We start from the raw sequence: 18,874 nt of genomic DNA on the forward strand, positions 1-18,874 counted from the left end.
TAATCCCAGCACTTTGGGGGGCCGAGGTGGGTGAATCATGAGGTTAGGAGTTCAAGACCAGCCTGGCCAACATGGTGAAACCTCATCTGTACTAAAAATACAAAAAATATCTGGGCGTGATGGCAGGTGCCTGTAGTCCCAGCTACTCCGGAGGCTGAGGCAGGAGATTTGCTTGAATCTGGGAGGTGGAGGTTGCAGTGAGCCGAGACTGTGCCATTGCACTCCAGCCTGGGCAACAGAGCAAGACTCCATCTCGAAAAATAAAATAAAATAAAGCAAGCAAGCTGGAACCAGCCTCATTCTTCCATTTCCCACAGTAGGGATTGGGCTGGAAATTCCGCAGCAAATCCCTCTCTGCACTTTCCTCCGCCTGCCCCTGTGCCACCAGGGCCCTTCATCCAGAAGCAAGCAGCCTCGGGGACAGCTTTGGCATGTTTAAGTGTTTTCACGAGGGCTTCACACTGTACTGTCAGCGACATCGCGAGCCCAGAAGTGAACAACTGACATAACAATGATTAAAGTTTGTGAGCAGCCTCTTCAGGAAACGGCAGCGCAACTTTATGTTCCAAAGACCCAAAGCAGGAGAGCGTGAGGCCTTCCCTTTCCCAGATCCTAGGGGTGTGGAGGGCGGCCCTGGGGCCCTGAGAGGTGTGGAGAGCCAGAACTGCGACCTGCGGCACAGCCCCCACCTGCTTTTCCTCTCCCCGCCCCCGTCGAGGGTCCCCAGGGACCAGGACTTGCTCCCAAAGTCGCCTCGCCCTGGCTCTGGCGAAGGCAGGAGGGTTTTGGGAGCAGCCGCTGGTGGAGGGTTCTCTCCTGACAGCTGCAGGCACTGGCCCCTCCCTACCCCGCGCCGGCGCAGCCAGAACCGGCCACGCAGACCTGCGACCCCCACAAACCGCCTCGGGACGAGGTTCTGTCGCGCCCGTGGACCACGGTGTCCACGCGGGGCTTGTGCCACGGTCCCCTCCCATGAAGACACGCGGAGGGTCCCGTCTGCGGGGCGTGAGGGCAGCGGTCCCGGAGGGCCAGACCCCGGCCGCGGAGAGCTGCCCGGGAGGGAGGGGGCGCGGCTGGGGGAGGGGGGCAGGGGGAGGAGAGGAGGGGAGAGCGGAGGGGACCGGGAAGGGGGAAGCGGCGGGCGGGGGGTGGGGAGGGGAGGGGAGAAGACGAGGAGGGGGAGGGGAGGGGAGCGGCGGGGGGGAGGGGAGCGGAGGGGAGAGGCGGGGGGGAGGGGAGGGGAGCGGCGGGCGGGGCCGGGCTGCGGGGAGCGGCGGGCTGGGGCGGGCTCGGGGCGGTCTCCGCGCTCCGTCCGCCCCCTCGCGCCCGCGCCGCGCTCGCTCAGCTCCCGCCCGCCTGTGCCGCCTGTGCGGCCGCCGCGAGCCAAGTTTGCGCGGACCCCGTCCCGAGCCCGCCGCGGCCATGGACGCGCCCGCCCTGCTGCTGGCCCCGCTCCTGCTCCTCTGCGCGCAGCTGCTCCGCGGCACCAGGTGAGCGGGCGGGGTCGGCGCGGCGCGGGGTCGGGGGCGGTGGGGGGCCGGCGTCGGCCCGAGAGAGCGGCTGGGAGAGCGGCCGGCGCGAGCCCCGGGCCCCGGACCCCAAGTCTGGGAGCCCCGCGTCCTCCCTCCCCGGGGTCTCGCCCCGCGGGCCCCTTGTTGGACTCGCCCCGACGCTGCCCTTGGGCTCGGGACGCTGCGACCCCCGCGCTGGCCGCCACCGCCCGGTGCTGTCCGCCGTCCTGGTGCTGAACCCGGGCGGGACAAGAGCGTCGCAGGCTCCCGGGTTCCCCGGCTCCGTGGCGCGCGTTGGAGGGTCCCCGGGTCCGCGGCACTCGCGGGTCCCTGCCCGGCCGGTGCCTTGAGGAAAGGAAAGACCCGAGAACTCGGTGCGGGGAGGCTGCTCCCTTTGCCGGGGGAGCCGTTCCCCGTTCCCCGAATGAGCTTCCCCAGCCGGCGGGTCTGGGACGGACGGAGGAGGCTGTGTCGCTGTGGAGGATGGGCCCGGCCTCCAGGGTCTCCTTTCAGAGCCCGTTTCAAATGGCGTGGACAGAACTCCTGAGTGTGTGCAGGTGGACGGCGGCCAGGTACCCCTGGCCACAGAAAAGAGATGGTGGATTTCTTAACTGTTTTGGGAGGGGCTCCCCAGAGAAGGAAGAGACTTAGAAAGAGGCCCCCCCAGGGCTGGAGCCCCCTCTGGCCTACAGTCCCTCCACCCCCTCCTCTCTGGGGGTCTGAAATGGGTTCCACAGCCACCCAGGCAACTTGGCCCCACCACTGGGCCTGGCTGCCTTCCCTGGGAGTCACGAGAGGACATTTAGGGGCGTTTTTGAAAATCACCTCAGTGCAAAGACTGCAGAAGAAACAGCCAGAAGCTGTCCCCCAGCACTCGGGATCTCAGAGACCGTGAAGATGTAGACAGAGAGGTGGCTGACCGCAGTAGAGGTGGCAGCACCCAACACGGGGCGGCGTGTCAGAATTTTCCTGTTGGAGGTGTGGGGGACAGAGCCCAGAAGGCCTGGGTCCAGCAGCAGCCGTGTGCCCATCAGGAGACCGCAGGGTCGGCGCTGCCTCTGGATCTAAGCAGCCCCTGTCCTGGGAAGAGCTTTGTTTTCCATCAATCCCAGCGGGCCTTTCTCCCCTTGTCCTTACCCTCCTTCAAGGTGAGAGGAAGGACAAAGCCTCGGGCACAGTCGTAGACGCCGTGCTGGAGACATGCGGCCAGCTGCCAGCCCAGGCCCACAGCCACTTAGCCAAGAGGCTGAAATCTAGACGGCTCTGAAACCCCAAAGTTTTAGCCCAAGTTTGACACCAGAACTCAGTTGGCGGCAAGTCCCGTCCTGCACGGACGCGAGACTCTTCTCATCTTTGTTAATCCTACCTCTGGACCTATTTATATACACTTCGTGCCGGGAAATTCTCCAGGCTGCCCCCAGCCCCAGCCTCTGTGTCCATCACTTCCCTTTTCTAGTATCTGAAGATCCTTCATCCTAGCCTGCATCTGGCTCCTGGACTGTTGGGGAAGGGGTTCTGTGGCTGTTTCCCCGGGCAGGAGAGCTGGAAGGCCACGGCCCAGCCAGGAGTGGGGGCCTCTGGGCCTGCAGTCACTCCCATCCCTGGAAGAGGGGTGCCACTGGGGAGCACACCTTGCCTGGTGAGAGGTGCACTGCCTTGCTGAGTTCCCCTCTAGCTCTCTGGTTAAAAATAGTGACCACCTGGCTGCACGCTGCAGCCTCTCCTTTGAGGTCTTTCTGTCCACACACATGTGCTGGGCTCAGCCTCCTGCTCTTGGCGTCTAGGGGCAGGCCTGGAGGGTGGAAGCCCCTGCCAGCTCAGCCCTAGAGGCCACCTTCAGACTTAGCGGGGTGCTGTCCATGAAGAGCCTCTCCTCCCATCCGTGTCTGTGCCCCTTCGCTCCAGAAACCAGGACAGTTGCCCTCCCTTCCCTCAGTCTCGGGGTCCTTGTCCTGGAGCTGTATTGGATGTCAGTGGGACCCATTCTGGCCATTACCCCAGGTCCCCATCGCAGCAGCTCCTCATGGGAAAGGCTGGGTGGGATAGGAAAGGAGTGTGGCGGCCGTGGGTCGGCCCGAAGTGTGAAGACCCATGCACGCGGCAGGCACTGAGCTTGCCGACTGTGTGCCCGCGTGGGTGGCCCTCCCGGGCTGCCGGCACCTCCGTCTCCCTGGAGAAGCTGTGCTGCGGCTCCTACCGTGCCAGCTCGCGGTGCGCTGGTGGCGGTGCTCCTCTTTGCCTTGGTAACTGCAATGCTAGGAGGCTTGTGCTGCTCTAAAAGCAGAGCTGTGGGATATGTGGGCTGGGTGTGCGCCGTGGAGGAGCCTGGAGGGGGAGGATCCCAGCTACACCTACCCTCCCTGTCTGTCCCCAGGGCACAGACAAGTCACAGGGATGGGTTTGTTTTTCAGTGGGGCCAGGGAGGCAGGAGGCCAGGTGACCCAGGGAGAGCAACCCGAGGGGGAAGCTGCCATGTCTTCATGGCGCCCACTCTGCCTCCTGAGTTTGGAGTCCTAAATCCGAGTGTAGACTTGGAGCCTGGTGTATGGCCCTGAGCCTCTCTGTCCATCCACCCAAAGGAAACCCCAAGCTCAGGCCACCACTGGGCCCCAGGGCCACCAGGTAAGGCAGCAGCCCTCTCCCGAGATCTCCATGACGTACCAGAGTCAGGACGTCCCCACCTGTGTCGAGCTCCCCTGGTGCAGGCTGTGTCCCCGCAGCCCCCGCTAGCTCTGCCTGCCCTGCACATCCTGACCTGAGGAAGTGGGGGGCCCTCCAGACCCCAGAGTCTGGCATGAAGCACATGCCCCCGCACGCTGGCCCTTCCCATCTGTTCACAGTGGGAAAACGACCGGCCGCTCTCCTAGGTGAGAAATGGCGTGGGGGTGGAAGCCTGCTTCCTTCTCGCCCCCAGGAGAGGACAAAGGTGCCTCCAGGTGAGCTTCGTGGCAGGGGCTGCTCCTGGTCTTGCCTTCATGCCCCCCACACGTGCCACCACCCTGAGATGGGCAAGAGACGTGGCCCAGGAAGGACGGTGTCTCCTATGGCCTCATTCCAGGCAGGCTAGATGGCAGCTGGGCTGGTCCAAAAATAAAGCCTCACTCAGATCCCTTTGCGTCTGACCTTCAGGGTGACTTCCATTTGCATTTTTAATTGGCCAGGACTTAATTTGATTCCATCTTATCCTTAGTTACCAAAGTGCTTGCCCCTCCTTAGCCCTGCGCCGGGCCACTCTGGGGGCCAGTGGGTGCAGGGTTGTGGGTCCGGATGTATAGCAGCCCTGGACGCTGCCTTCAGGTATCTCCTCCTGCCAGAGTTGGGCCACCACGGTCGCCCAGGACAGATTGGGGGTGGCAAAATCTCGTTAGCTAAGGAACGTTTGGTTCAAAGTCAAAATCTTTGACAGGTCAGTATGTAAAACAAGAAGAAAAGTGGTTCGGAAGGAAAGGGAGAGGGCCTGAGCCGCCACCTGCTGCTGCCTCCCAAACCCCGGTGGTCTTCGGGGGCCCCAGGGCGCACCTGAGGATAAAGTGTGTGGAGCAGGGTTGAGGCTGGACATAGGGAGAGGCAGGGAGAGTGTCTGCCTCCCTGCGTCCTTCCCAGTGTTTCTCTGCAACTGTGGGTTTAAGATTTGGAGCTGCCCGTGCAGCTGCCCGGCAGGACTTAGCCTGAAGCACCAGACCCACTTGCCTCTCCCTTGGGAAGCCAAGGACTCAAGGGGGCTGGAGCTGGAGAGGCAGACAAGCAGAGTGGGCTGCAGGTGAACTGTGTGGGGTGCTGGGAGGGGGCTGCACGGGGTGGGGCTGGTGGCCCGGCCTCAGCTTGACTGCGCCAGACAGGCAGCGTGGAGGGGTGCCTCGAGCCCAGGTCGCAGTCTCTGAGGGAGCAGAAGGCCAACGACTGTGGCCCCCACTGTGAGGAGGGGAGGGGCCGTCAGCTGGGTCCTGGGGAACCAGGCGTGGAGGAGGCCTGGGCCTGTGCTCTTCTCTTGGTGGCCTGTGGAGTGGCCCAGCATATGGCACCCGCTCAAGGCTGTGTCTGAACTGGGGTCAAATCTGTCTCTAGGCTTGTTGAGGTGGAGGCTGCTGACTCAGGCCCTGACCCCTCATCTCTCTGGGAGGGCTTGGGCCAGGCTCAGGGGCCTGGTGACCTGGAGGCTATGTCTGAAGCCACTCCGCCACCCCCTTGGATAGAAATGATTCCAAGAATACAGGGAGGTTAATTGCAAGGCCCCACCCCTGGGACCAATCCCCACCCTGTGTGCAGGAGGACGGGTGTGACAATCACCAGGAATTGGACGGCTTGAAACAACGGACTCTTATTCTCTCGCAGCTCGGGAGGCCAGGAGCCTGAAATCAAGGTGTGGGTGGGGCTGGTTCCCCTGGAGGCTCTGAGGGAACCTCTGTCCCTGGCCTGTCTCTAGCTCCGGCGGTGGCTGGAAACCCTGGCCTCCCTTGGCCTGTGGATACCTCACCCCAGTCTCTGCCTGCACTGTCACCAGCTTCTTCCCTCTTCTCTTCTAAGGACACCAGGCCTTGGGTTTAGGGCCCACCCAATCCAGTATGGCCTCATCTTAACTAATTACCTCTGCAAAGACCTTATTCCCAAATAAGCTCACATTCTGAGGCTCTGGGTGGATATGCATTTTGCGGACACTGTTCAACCCAGTGCAGGTGAGCAGATGGGGGCCGGGGGTGCTGGGGTGCTCCGGGCTCTGGCAGCATGGTGTGTAGAGGGAGGAGACGCCTCCCTCAAGCCTGAGTGCCCCCATGGCCCTGCTGGCTGCCCCGAGCTGCTCCGAGGTCGAGTTAAACCCCAGAAACACATGGCCATTTGGGGACCTGGGCCTTACCCTGGGCCTTCCTGGGAGGAGACAGAGAATAGGAGGCTGTGGGTCTGGGTTTTGGGGCCCTGTCCTCTTCCTGTCCCTGCATCTTGCCTCCTCTTCACATTCCTCTTCTCCAAACCATCTGATGGGGGAAGCTTCGCCCTCAGAAGCCGACAGGGAGACCTCTTCGGTGAGGGACCCTGGGGTGGAGACCCCGAGGCCAGCCTCTGTGGGCTGGTTGAGGAGGGAGGCTGTTAGCTTGGGAGCTTGGCCCACACTGGGGGGCTCTGTCTGACCCAGGGCCACCTCCTTCAAAGCCAGGAGAGCAGAGTGGGCACTGAGGTCAGAGGAGGAAGCCAGGTCAGGGCCGGTGGAAGAGGATGAGTACCTCCCGGGATTCCCTGTGTCCAGCCGGAGCCTCGGGGACTGGCCAGGCCCCTGCCTGCAAGGACTCCCACAGTGGCCCCCCACACCCTGGCCCAGGTGCCCAGAACAGTGCTGCATTCCCAGGAAGGGACCCAGGCTCAGTGGAATCAAATTAAGTCCTGGCCTGTCTGACCAGTGGCCTTGCGTCCCCAGAGCAATGAATGACATTGGCGACTACGTGGGCTCCAACCTGGAGATCTCCTGGCTCCCCAACCTGGATGGGCTGATAGCCGGCTATGCCCGCAATTTTCGGCCTGGCATCGGAGGTGAGGGGGGCCCAGTCCCGGCAGGCAGGACCACTGGGGCCCGGGCTAGGCCGTGGCTGTGTGGCCCACTGGGCTACGGGCTGGGCTCTGGGCAGGGAAGCCTGGCTCTCCCCTGGGGGCTCCATCAGAGCCAGGCTCCCACAGAGACAGCCAGGGAGGTGCAACGTCTCGGGCCATGATGGCTGACTGCCTGTGACTGGGACCCTGGCAGGATCCCACCCTGGCTCCCGCGCTGGGCTGGCCTCAGCCCTTCTTAGTTCTTCTCCTTCCTAGCAGGGCCTCCCGTGAATGTGGCCCTCGCTCTGGAGGTGGCCAGCATCGACCACATCTCAGAGGCCAACATGGTAGGTGCCACAAGCCTCTGCCTCAGGCATGGTGGGTGCCCACAGCCTCTGCCCTGGGCTGCATGCCCCTGGGGGTGGAGCGAGGCTGACCCCGGCTCCTGTGCCGCCTCCACAGGAGTACACCATGACGGTGTTCCTGCACCAGAGCTGGCGGGACAGCAGGCTCTCCTACAACCACACCAATGAGACCCTGGGCCTGGACAGCCGCTTCGTGGACAAGCTCTGGCTGCCCGACACCTTCATCGTGAACGCCAAGTCAGCCTGGTTCCATGACGTGACAGTGGAGAATAAGCTCATCCGGCTGCAGCCCGACGGCGTGATCCTGTACAGCATCCGGTGAGCGGGCTGCCCACCGGGGCCCTGGGGGAGAGCCTGCCCGGGCCCAGTGTCGGCGCCTGGACGCTCCAAGGCTTGGAAAAGCTTGAGCGGTTCCTGCTGCCGGGAGCTGGGGGGGCAGAAGCTGCACAGTTATTTATATCCCCGCAGCTGCTGGGGAAACATCCACGCTCCAAGGTCGCCGACAGGAAGCCGGCAGATGTGGCTTTTTGGCCAACACAGTGCCTTTTGGTTTTTAAAATGGGGTGGAATAAAATTAACCTTTGTAAAGTGAACAATGCAGTGGCATTTGGCAGATTCGCCGTGTTGTGCAACCCCATCTCTGTCTGGTCCAAAACATTTCAGGACCCCAAAGGAAGACCCAGTCACTGAGTAGGTGCGCCCACTCCGCCCTCTCTGGAGCCCCAGCAGCCACCCGTTTGCTTTCTGTCTCTGTGGATCTGGCCAGAGACAGAAACATTTCACCGAAAAGGGAATCACACACTGTGTGTGGGACCGTTTATGACTCCGGCTTCATACTCAGCACCATGTCCTCAGGGTTCACCCCTGCTGAAGCTGGAGTCAGGGGTGCCTTCTTCTTCACGGCCGGGCAGTGGCCCATGGCAGGGACGTACTGCACCTGCCTTCCATCCATCTGCCAAGGGGCGCCTGGGTGGCTTCCTGCATTGGTGAATGTGAAAACACTGCTGTGAACGTGTGTGCGCACGTTCATTTGAAAGCCTGTTTTCAGACACATGCCTCTCAAAAATGGAATTAGCTCGCAACACTTAAAAAAATCAAGAGGCATGTGGTCGGGCTCAGTGGCTCATACCTGTGATCCCAGCAGTTTGGGAGACTGAGATGGGTGGATCATGAGGTCAAGAGATCAAGACCACCCTGGCCAACATGGTGAAAACCTGTCTCTATTAAAAATACAAAATATTAGCTGGGTGTGGTGGTGGGTGCCTGTACTCCCAGCTACTTGGGAGGCTGAGGCAGGAGAATCACTTGAACCCAGGAGGCGGAGGTTGCAGTGAGCCGAGATTGCGCAACTGTACTCCAGCCTGGTGACAGAGTGAGACTCTGTCTCAAAAAAAAAAATAAAAAATAAAAATCAGGAGGCAGCCGGGTGCAGTGGCTCACGCTTGTAATCCCAACACTTTTTGGAGGCTGAGGTGAGTGGATTACTTCAGCCTGGGAGTTTGAGACCAGCCTGGGCAACACAGGGAGATTCTGCCTCTACAAAAATAATAAAAAAGGCCAGGCGCGGTGGCTCAAACCTGTAATCCCAGCACTTTGGGAGGCCGAGATGGGCGGATCACGAGGTCAGGAGATCGAGACCATCCTGGCTAACACGGTGAAACCCCGTCTCTACTAAAAAATACAAAAAACTAGCCGGGCGAGGTGGCGGGCGCCTGTAGTCCCAGCTACTCGGGAGGCTGAGGCAGGAGAATGGCGTGAACCCGGGAGGCGGAGCTTGCAGTGAGATGAGATCCGGCCACTGTACTCCAGCCTGGGTGACAGAGCGAGACTCCGTCTCAAAAACAAACAAACAAACAAAAATAATAAAAAATATTAGCTGGGCTTAGTGGTGCGCACCTGTGGTCTCAGCTACTTGGGAGGCTGAGGTGGGAGGATCCCATGAGCCCAGGGGGTTAAGGCTGTAGTGAATCAAGATTGCACCACTGCACTCCAGCTTGGGTGACAGAATGAGACCCTGTCTTATAAACAAACAAAAAATCAGGATATTTTACATAGGAATTCAAATATCTGACCTCTCCTAGAAAATCAAGCGCATGGCAACTCTGGGCCTACTCCTGTGTGTTCCCCAGCCATCGCTCAGGCCAGGGCCTGGGTGCTCAGGCTGTCCCCTGCCCCGTAGGCCCCCAGCCTAGTTAAATAGTCAAGCGTTTTGAAGAGAATGAATGAAATCCAGTTCTTGATAGTCCTAAATGAAGACTTGCAAATGTCTATGAGGTTGAGCAGTTTTCAGGTTTACCTGGATTCTGGGCAACTAACAAACACAGCCTGAGAAGTAGCTCGGGCTCCAGGCAGCCCCTGGTACTCAGGGGGCATCTCTACAGGGGAACTGCCAGGCTTCTGGGAGGGCTGGCCTCGCCCCCAAGGACTCACCGCCGTGCTTGTCTTGGCAGAATCACCTCCACTGTGGCCTGCGACATGGACTTGGCCAAATACCCCATGGACGAGCAGGAGTGCATGCTGGAGCTGGAGAGCTGTGAGTGGGCACGCAAGGCGGGCAGGGGCTTCTCGCGAGGGCCACGCTGGCTTCTCCAGCAGTGGATGGGGGTTCAGACTGTCAGCTTAGGGCCTGGACAAGGCTGGCCCGGCGCAGGGTGCAGGAAAGCACCAAACCAGCTTCTGCATGAGCAAGAAGCCTGGGCGGGAGAAGGGGCTGGAAGGCCTGTAGCAGTCTGGCCTGTGGGTCCGTGCACGCTTGAGGAGCCGGGTCGTGGAGCCCAGACATGACACCGATTGGTAGCGTGAAGCCAGTGCTGCAGCCCCGTGTGTCACCTGACGATGGTGACTCCATCTGTATCCCTTCCACCTGCCCAGAGGAGCCCGACGTGGTCCCAGAGCTGAAGGCCTCCTCGCTCCTGGCTGGGGTCCTGCTCGGTCCCCATCATGATGGTGTCAGCTCCCTGCAGGCTTCCTCTGTGGACAGAGTGCTCCTGCCGGGGCTCCCAGGGCAGGGCCAGGCTCTGCCGCCCACCTGTGTGCTTTTCCTGCAGACGGTTACTCATCGGAGGACATCGTCTACTACTGGTCGGAGAGCCAGGAGCACATCCATGGTCTGGACAAGCTGCAGCTGGCACAGTTCACCATCACCAGCTACCGCTTCACCACGGAGCTGATGAACTTCAAGTCCGGTAATGTGTGCCCGCCGCCCCTTCCGTGTGTGCCCGCCGCCCCTTCCGCGCACGCCCGCCTGTGGTTTTCATGCTTTTTCGCCAAGCCACGCGCAGGCCCCTCGGGCCCCTGGGGATGCAGCTGGGACGCTCCTGCCTTAGGAACTTGCTCATTGGCACCAGCTACACCCACACCAGGGCCGCCAGGCCTGCCATCGTGTGGACGTGGGTCAGCCCTTCCCATCTCACTCCTCGGTCCTTTCTCTTCCCAGCACTCCAGGTTTACTGGAAACCTGAGGGTGTGGGGAGCTCTCTTAGCCCCAGGTCTGCAGGGCTCAGGGGCCAAGCCTTCCTTGTCTACCTTGTCTCCCAGCCCCACTTTCCCACCCCTACGCCCCCCGTCCCTGGTCATCCAGAGCAGGTGAGCCCAGTGCCGGCTCCTTCCAGAGCCTGGCTGTGCCCGCAGGAGTGTTAGGAGAGAAAGGAGTGAGCCCTCTCCATTGGCTGCGAGGGTCCCTCAGGGCCAGTCCAGCAAACGTGAGGCCAGCAGCAACCTCAGCCTCTCTCCTTCTCCTCTGGGTTACACTGCTCAGGACCAGCCTGTCCTGTGGCCAGACCTAGGGCCGGAGACCCCCCGACATTTCAGGACATGTGGTTGGTGGGGAGGGCAGGGGTCTAAGTCTCTCTTCTGAGCCCTGCTGTGGGCCCCGTAGCTGCCAAGCCCTGCCGCCCCTGAGTCCCACGTGTGGGCTGGGCTGGGCAGGGACGGGGGCGCTGACGGTGGCTGTCCCGGCAGCCGGCCAGTTCCCGCGGCTCAGCCTGCACTTCCACCTGCGGAGGAACCGCGGCGTGTACATCATCCAGTCCTACATGCCCTCCGTCCTGCTGGTCGCCATGTCCTGGGTCTCCTTCTGGATTAGCCAGGCGGCAGTGCCCGCCAGGGTGTCTCTAGGTACGGGGCCTCGCCGATGCTCTGAGGGGGCTGGAAGGTCCGTCCTGGGGAGCAGGCGGCGGTGCCCACCAGGGTGTCTCCAGGTACAGGGCCGATGCTCCACGGGGGCTGGAAGGTCCGTCCTGGGGAGCAGGACTTCTCACCCCTCAGCTGGGGGCCCAGCACTGGCCTCCGGACCATGCCAGCTGTCCTGGGGCAATGGCCGACTGGGCCAGGCCGGGTCAGGGGAGCAGGACCTGCTCCCTGGGGTGGGCATGGGGGTGGGGGGCAGCGGACCCTTATCCGTGGGTCACAGGCACCAAGGCTGGGGGTGGGACGGCATGAGGGCAGGGCTACAATGATGGTACCACCTGTGCCTGGCAGGCATCACCACGGTGCTGACGATGACCACGCTCATGGTCAGTGCCCGCTCCTCCCTGCCACGGGCCTCGGCCATCAAGGCGCTGGATGTCTACTTCTGGATCTGCTACGTCTTCGTGTTTGCTGCCCTGGTGGAGTACGCCTTCGCGCACTTCAACGCCGACTACAGGAAGAAGCAGAAGGCCAAGGTCAAGGTGTCCAGGCCGAGGGCAGAGGTGAGGGCCTGGGACTGAACCAGGGATAGCGCTGCTGGGGCCCCACGAAGACCCCTCAGCTGCTCCAGCCCACTGTGGGTCCCAGCTGTGCTCCCTGAGCGTGGGGGGCTGGAGCTGCTGGCCCAGGCGGGGCCCTGCATGGGAGCACCTGTGGTCCAGGGCCCTGGGAGCTGCACCCCAGTGCTCAGCCCTGTCTCCCCCACTGGCCCCTGTGCAGATGGACGTGAGGAACGCCATCGTCCTCTTCTCCCTCTCTGCTGCCGGCGTCACGCAGGAACTGGCCATCTCCCGCCGGCAGCGCCGCGTGCCGGGGAACCTGATGGGCTCCTACAGGTCGGTGGGGGTGGAGACAGGGGAGATGAAGAAGGAGGGGGCAGCCCGCTCGGGAGGCCAGGGGGGCATCCGCGCCCGGCTCAGGCCCATCGACGCAGACACCATTGACATTTACGCCCGTGCTGTGTTCCCTGCGGCATTTGCGGCCGTCAATGTCATCTACTGGGCGGCATACGCCATGTGAGCGCAGGAACTCACGCCACCCTCGCTTGTTCTGGCGCCCGGCGGTGGCTGCCCAGAAACTTCCTGGGAGAAAGAGCCCTTGGTCCACCTTCCCTCTCTGCGTGTTTCAAAGTGGGATGACAGTCGGCCACAGAAAACCAGAGGAAGCCTCGGCCTCCCTGAGCTCTGACCTCACCCGAAAGGCCAGCCTGGGGCTCTCCAGTAGGCAGCGCGGGACCCGCACAGATGAAGGAGCAGAGGGTCTGACCGAGAGACTGAGCCAGGCTGGGGTCTGGGCCCTTGAGGGAGCCGCGGAATTTTAGGCTCCGAAAGTGATGGTGGTTTCTAGGTCTCTGCTCCGTGGGATGGGGATCGGAGCATGGGAGGAGGTGGGAGCGGACATCCATCTGGGGAACAGCGAAGGCGTTCGTGAAGTCTCTCGGGCCCCAGCATGAAATAAAGCCTTGCCTGGGGGCCGCTTCATTCTCTCGCTGTGCCGCGCTTCACTCCTGGGGTGCCGAGAGCCCACTCTAGCTGCCTGGAACACCCTTCTCCAGCTGCAGGCTTCCCGGGCGGTGTTTGGGTGGAGCTGATTGTGGAAGCACAAAGAACACTCAGGGTTGAACACACGCCTTGCCCAGGGAAACAGTGGGTTGAGGTCCTGGAAAAGAGGTTGTCCTTGTCAGCAGGGCAGGCTTCGAGGGAAGGGCTTCAGGAAGTGAGGAACCAGTTTTTGTGATGCTGGCTTCAGGCACTGGGTCTCTTCATCTATGTCCCTGTGCTGTGATGAGGCCATTTTCTCCAGGGGCACGAGGCAGGAGCCTGCACCACACTGTCGGGGGAGTGAGCTCAGGGTCGCTGGTCCCAAAGCTGGGAGCTTTTGAGGTGCCTTCCTGAGATCCTGGGGCTCAACACCAGACTTGGGGACAGAGACTCAGGGACACAGGGGCTCAGGGGCTGGATCCCAGATGAGCCATGTCTGGGGTACTGAAGGAGGGCCGAGATGCAGAGGCCCAGAGGGGGCTAGAGGAGCTGCCACCCCATTGGTCCCTGAGGCCTTTGGTCTAGTGGGTGTCCAGGGCTAGGTGCCACCATGGTCCCTTCTTGGATGTGAGAATAGACATTCGGAGGCCACCGAGGCCCCACAAACACCACAGCCCTTTCCCACCTGCTGCCACTGCCATGGACATGGGGTGAGCACACTGCAGCCCAAGGAGCCCCCGGCCATCAGAGCAGCTGACAGGCAGCTCTTAATGAGGGGTCCAGGTTTTCCAGGGCACCGGGTCATTGCTTGTGGAAGAATCTGAAGGGAGCAGTTGGAACAACTGCTGGGGCTCTGCCATCCGCTGCAGGACCCAGGCGTCCGGGGCTCTGCCATCTGCTGTGGGACCCAGGCGTCCAGAGCCATCATATGGCAGCTCGCAAGGTGGCAAAGTTGGCCAGGTCAGTGCCCTGTGGAATCAGGGTGGCAGCTAGGCCTGGGTGGCCCCCATCTCCATACCACTGGGGACCCAGGGGTGACTGTGTGAGTCACCTGTCCTTAGCAAGGCCTGCAGCAGCCCTGGTAGGCTGAGCAAGCAGCAAAGATCAAGTCACCAATGGGGCCCAGGCATTGCACCCGGGGACCGACGCAGGCCGAGCTGCTTCCCTCAGGGCCAGGCTGTGCCCCAGAGCAGATGAGGGCATTGCCCACCACTGCCCAGACCATGCCCCATGCACCACTTCTGTCACCTGCTGGAAGGTCCCCCCACGCCACTTCCTAATGACCGCTCCTCATTTCCAGGCTGCCCTTTAGCGCCCGTGCTCTGCAGGATAAGGCTGTGAGGCTTGGCAGCGTCGTTCTGCGGGTGGAACAGGCTGGGGATAGAGGGGATGGGACAGACCAGGCTCTCGTGTGGCCACAAGCGGCACACAGAACAGAAGTGAGCTTTGGGGCAAGCGGAGAGCAGGTGGCCGGGCAGCAGCAGAACTGGATCTGGGTCAGCTGGGGCTCTGGGCCACCTCCTGACACCAGGGTGAGGTGGCTGAGCCTGCCAGCTCCCTGTCCAAGGACGGAGATATCCCTGCAGGGCCAGCTCTCACCGTCCTGCCTCCTGCCCTCTGCTTCCTGGGCCTCCCTGCAGGGTTACCGCTCCCTTCTCCCTGGAGCCCACGTTGCTCTGGGGATAGGAGCCCAGGCCGTAGATGGCACACACTATAGCTATGGGATGATGCCCACCACCACTGCCCACCCCAGGCTCCCAGGCTCCCGCCTCCAGGGCGGGCCTTCCACCCAGGGCAGCCAGGGAGGGTTGGCTCCAACTCCTGGGCCTTTGGGGGAAGGGTGGGTTGGTTCAAGATTCTGGGAACTATTTGGGGGCATCCCCTGGACCTGGAGGCTGTTGAGCCACCCCCCACACCCCTCTCTGCTGCGAGGACCCTGGCCCCCATCTCTGCCTTGTCCTCCTTGCGGCCGCAGGCTGCCCTCTTTCCCGGGCTTGTACCCACCAGGAGCTATTTAAAGCCAGCCTTTGCAACTGCCTCGGGCACCCACGCAGCCAGGCCCGCCTGGGCAGCAGCCGTGCCTGATTCTGCAACCAGCAATCACTCCCCCCAGCAGGCTGCTGTTTCTGCCCACATATTTACAGGGCCAGGAAGGACGGGAGGGCGCATGCTTTCAAACGCGACTTCTATTCCGGTAGTGAGGGCAGGAGCAGATGAAGGCGGGGGCGGGTCAGAGTTTGCAGCTGAGAGGAACCTGTTTGGGGAGGGGATGCCAGTGTTGCCTGTGACAGGGGGCACCTGGGGCAGAGGCTGGTGGGCAGAGAGGCTGCCAGGGCTCCATACACCCCCATCTCAGCAGGGACAAGTCTTTGGGGGCTGGTGGCTTCCTGGTCTCCGTGGAAGCTGGACTGTGTACCATGAGCAGTGACCCCTGAGTGCCCCTGAGAGCTGGGCCCGCTCTTCCCCGAGGCTGGAGGCCTCAGGTGGAGTGAAAGGGGACAGGACATCGGGGACAGCGTCCAGCTTCTCTGTCCCGTGGCAGGCGTGGGGCAGGCATCGGCTGTTACCCTGCCCCTCCCCTCCAGCGAGGCAGGCGGGTGCACAGGCCAAGTGGAGCTTACACCTAGGGGTGTCCTCCTGTAGGTTCCCCTACAAACAGAGACTGAGACAAGGACTTGGGTGCTGGAAGTTTATTTGGGGCTGGGGGTATCCGCTGCCTAAACAAAGTACCACAAACCAGGTACCTTAAAATGACAGAAATCTGTTCTTTCCTGGAGACGAACATCCAAAATCAAGATGCTGCAGGGCCGGTTCCCTCTGGAGGCTCCAGGGAGGAACCCCCCGGCCTCCCTCCTGCTTCTGGAGTTGCCGGGAACCTCTGGCCCTCCTGGGCTGGCAGGTGTACTGCCCCAGCCTCTGCCTCCGTCTCGGAGTCATTTTGCTGTCTCTGTCTCTCCTCTTCTCAGGGACCTGCTGTCGGATTTAGGGTCCACCCTACTTTAGTATGGCCTTGTCTTAACTGCATCTGCAAAGACTCTAATTTGAAACAAGGTCAACATTCTGAGGTCCTGAGTGATTTTGGGAGCCATTCGGCTCCGTAGAGAGGGTGATCCACAGAGGCAGGAGCGAGAGCAGGGAGTGGGGAGGGATGAGGAAGGAGGAAAAACAGGAATGCACTTTACAACCTGGGACGGCCAGGTCCCAGCCCCACTGGCGACCTTCTGCCTAGAGCCAAGGGGAATGTGCCTCCATATGGTCCTTTTAAGATTTTTTTAAAATTTAAAACAAAATGTTTAGTATAGACAGGGTCTCACTATGTTGCCTAGGCTGGTCTCGAACTCCTGGGGCTCAAGCGATCCTCCTGCCTCAGCCGCTGAAAGCACTGGGGTTACAGACATGAGCCACCCTGTGCACCCTGAATTGTCCTTTTGCAGAATGAGTGGCTGGGCATTTATCCACCAACCCCCACCCAGCTCACATTCCCCAGATCTGCCCTGCACGCAAGCTGGACGAGTGCCCTGCAATGCTATGGAGGGCGCTAGAGGTGGCACTGACTGCAAGTGCGTTTCGTTTGTTTGTTTTTGAGATGGAGTCTTGCTCTGTACCCCAGGCTGGAGTGCAGTGGCGCAATCTCAGCTCACTGCATCCTCTGCCTCCTGGGTTCACGTGATTCTCCTGCCTCAGCCTCCCAAGTAGCTGGGACTACAGGTGCCCGCCACCACACCCAGCTAATTTTTGTATTTTTAGTAGAGACAGGGTTTCACCACTTTGGCCAGGATGGTTTCGATCTCTTGACCTCATCATCTGCCCACCTTGGTCTCCCAAAGTGCTGGGATTATAGGCATGAGCCACCGCGCCTGGCCATGTGTGAGTTTTGTTTGTTTGTTTGTTTTTTGAGACAGAGCCTTGCTTGTCACCCAGGCTGGAGTGCAGTGGTGCGATCTCAGCTCACTGCAACCTCTGCCTCCTGGGTTCAAGTGATTCCCCTGCCTCAGCCTCCCAAGTAGCTGGGATTACAGGCACGTGCCACCACGCCCTGCTAATTTTTTGTATTTTAGTAGAGACGGGGTTTCACCATGTTGGCCAAGAAGGTCTCAATCTCCTGACCTCATGATCCGCCCACCTCGGCTTCCCAAAGTGTTGGGACTACAGGTATGAGCCACTGCGCCCGGCCATGAGTGAGTTTTATCTGCCCCCACAGCTGCTGCTTAAACCAAATGCAGCCCGAAGGGCGCAACCCAGGCCCCAGAGCAGCTGGGAGCCCCAGCACTGCTTGCATCTGTTCCGGCGGATGCCATGTTAAGCTTGTCTGCGGCTGATTCTTCAGGGTGGTGGCAGCCAAAGCAACAGAGACAGCTGTGGAAGTCGCGGGGGGGCTGGTGATGAGCCAGTCTGCAGGCACCCCCACGGCAGGAGAGCCCTCCTCCTCCTCCACCCTGGCGCGCACTCCTGCTGGCAGAGGTGACATCTGATGCTGTGACCCAGACCCCATCTGAGGAGAGAGCCTCGGTCACTGGCTTGTCAGGTGGGTGTCACTCATCGCCCACTCTGTGCCCCAGCATGGAAGCCACAGAGGTGATTCCTCCAAGCTCCAGGCATTGTCCTCCCTGGCCCTCCAAGTGCTCCCTCATGCTAATCCAGTGGGATAACCCCTGCCTGCGCCCACAGCCCACCAGCCGGGGGGCTACAGAGGCAGCCTGACTTCCAAGCTGCTGTCCTTGCCGGGGCTGAAGGTGGTTTCAGGGGCTCTGGCTTTGCCTTCTCTGCCATGGTGGCCCTCACTCCACAGGTCAGGGAAAGAGTGAGAGGATCCTGGCAGCTGCTCAGGGCCACCAACCTGCTGTGGACCTGCAGACGGGGGTGCCACCACGGGATGGGTCCATAAACCCACTGGATGGCCATGGGCCGGGACCCCATTGGTCACTTGGCATCCCCAGGCCCCCATGCTGGTCAGGGGCTACTGTGACATGTTGGCTCTCCGGATGGCATCAGACCCAAGATCCCAAAGCCTTTCCCGTTGCAGGTGCCCTTTCTCCAGGACAGAGCTACTCTGAAGACGCAGCCACAATGGCTTCAGGGGAGTCTTCATCACACCTGCATGTGGTTCATCACACCTGTGCGTGGTTCATCACATCTGTTTGCTGTCAACCACACCTGCACGTGGTCCATCACACTTGTGTGGTCCATCACATCTGTGCAGTCCATCACACCTGCACACAGTCCATCACACCTGCTCGTGGCCCATCACACCTGCTTGCAATTCATCACATCTGCATGTTATCCATCACACCTGTGCGCGGCCCATCACACCTGCTTGTGGTTCATCACATCTGCATGTTGTCCATCACACCTGCACGTGGTCCATCACATCTGTGCGTGGCTCATCACATCTGTGCGTGGCTCATCACACCTGTGCAGTCCATCATATCTGCGTGTGGTCCATCACACTTGTGCATGGTTCATCACACCTGTGCAGTCCATCACACCTGCATGTGGTCCATCACACCTGTGCGGTCCATCACACCTGTGGGCGGTCCATCACACCTGCATGTGGTCCAGCACACCTGTATGTGGTTCATCACACCTGTGCAAACCATCACACCTGCGTGTTGTCCATCACACCTGCAAGCAGTCCATTGCACCTGCGCATGGTCCATCGCACCTGAGCGATCCATTGCACCTGCGTGGTCCATCACACCTGCATGGGGCCCATCACACCTGCGCACGGCCCATCACACCTGCGAGCAGTCTATCGCACCTGCACGGTCCCTCACACCTGCACATGGCCCATCACACCTGCACATGGTTCATC

At 61.2% G+C, this 18,874-nt stretch overlaps 1 protein-coding gene across 1 annotated transcript; it reads left to right on the plus strand.

Moving 5' to 3' along the window:
- Positions 1-1,302: 1,302 nt before the first annotated feature.
- On the plus strand, positions 1,303-13,067 carry GABRD (gamma-aminobutyric acid type A receptor delta subunit). Its single transcript, XM_030912599.1, has 9 exons — positions 1,303-1,490; positions 6,919-7,031; positions 7,308-7,375; positions 7,491-7,711; positions 9,844-9,926; positions 10,441-10,578; positions 11,354-11,509; positions 11,873-12,084; positions 12,302-13,067. Exons 1-9 carry the CDS (start codon positions 1,423-1,425, stop codon positions 12,599-12,601), a joined length of 1,359 nt encoding a protein of 452 aa, XP_030768459.1. The 5' UTR covers positions 1,303-1,422; the 3' UTR covers positions 12,602-13,067.
- Positions 13,068-18,874: the final 5,807 nt, after the last annotated feature.

Source organism: Rhinopithecus roxellana, chromosome 12 (assembly GCF_007565055.1).
Source record: "Rhinopithecus roxellana isolate Shanxi Qingling chromosome 12, ASM756505v1, whole genome shotgun sequence".
In the NCBI taxonomy this organism is placed as follows: domain Eukaryota; kingdom Metazoa; phylum Chordata; class Mammalia; order Primates; family Cercopithecidae; genus Rhinopithecus; species Rhinopithecus roxellana.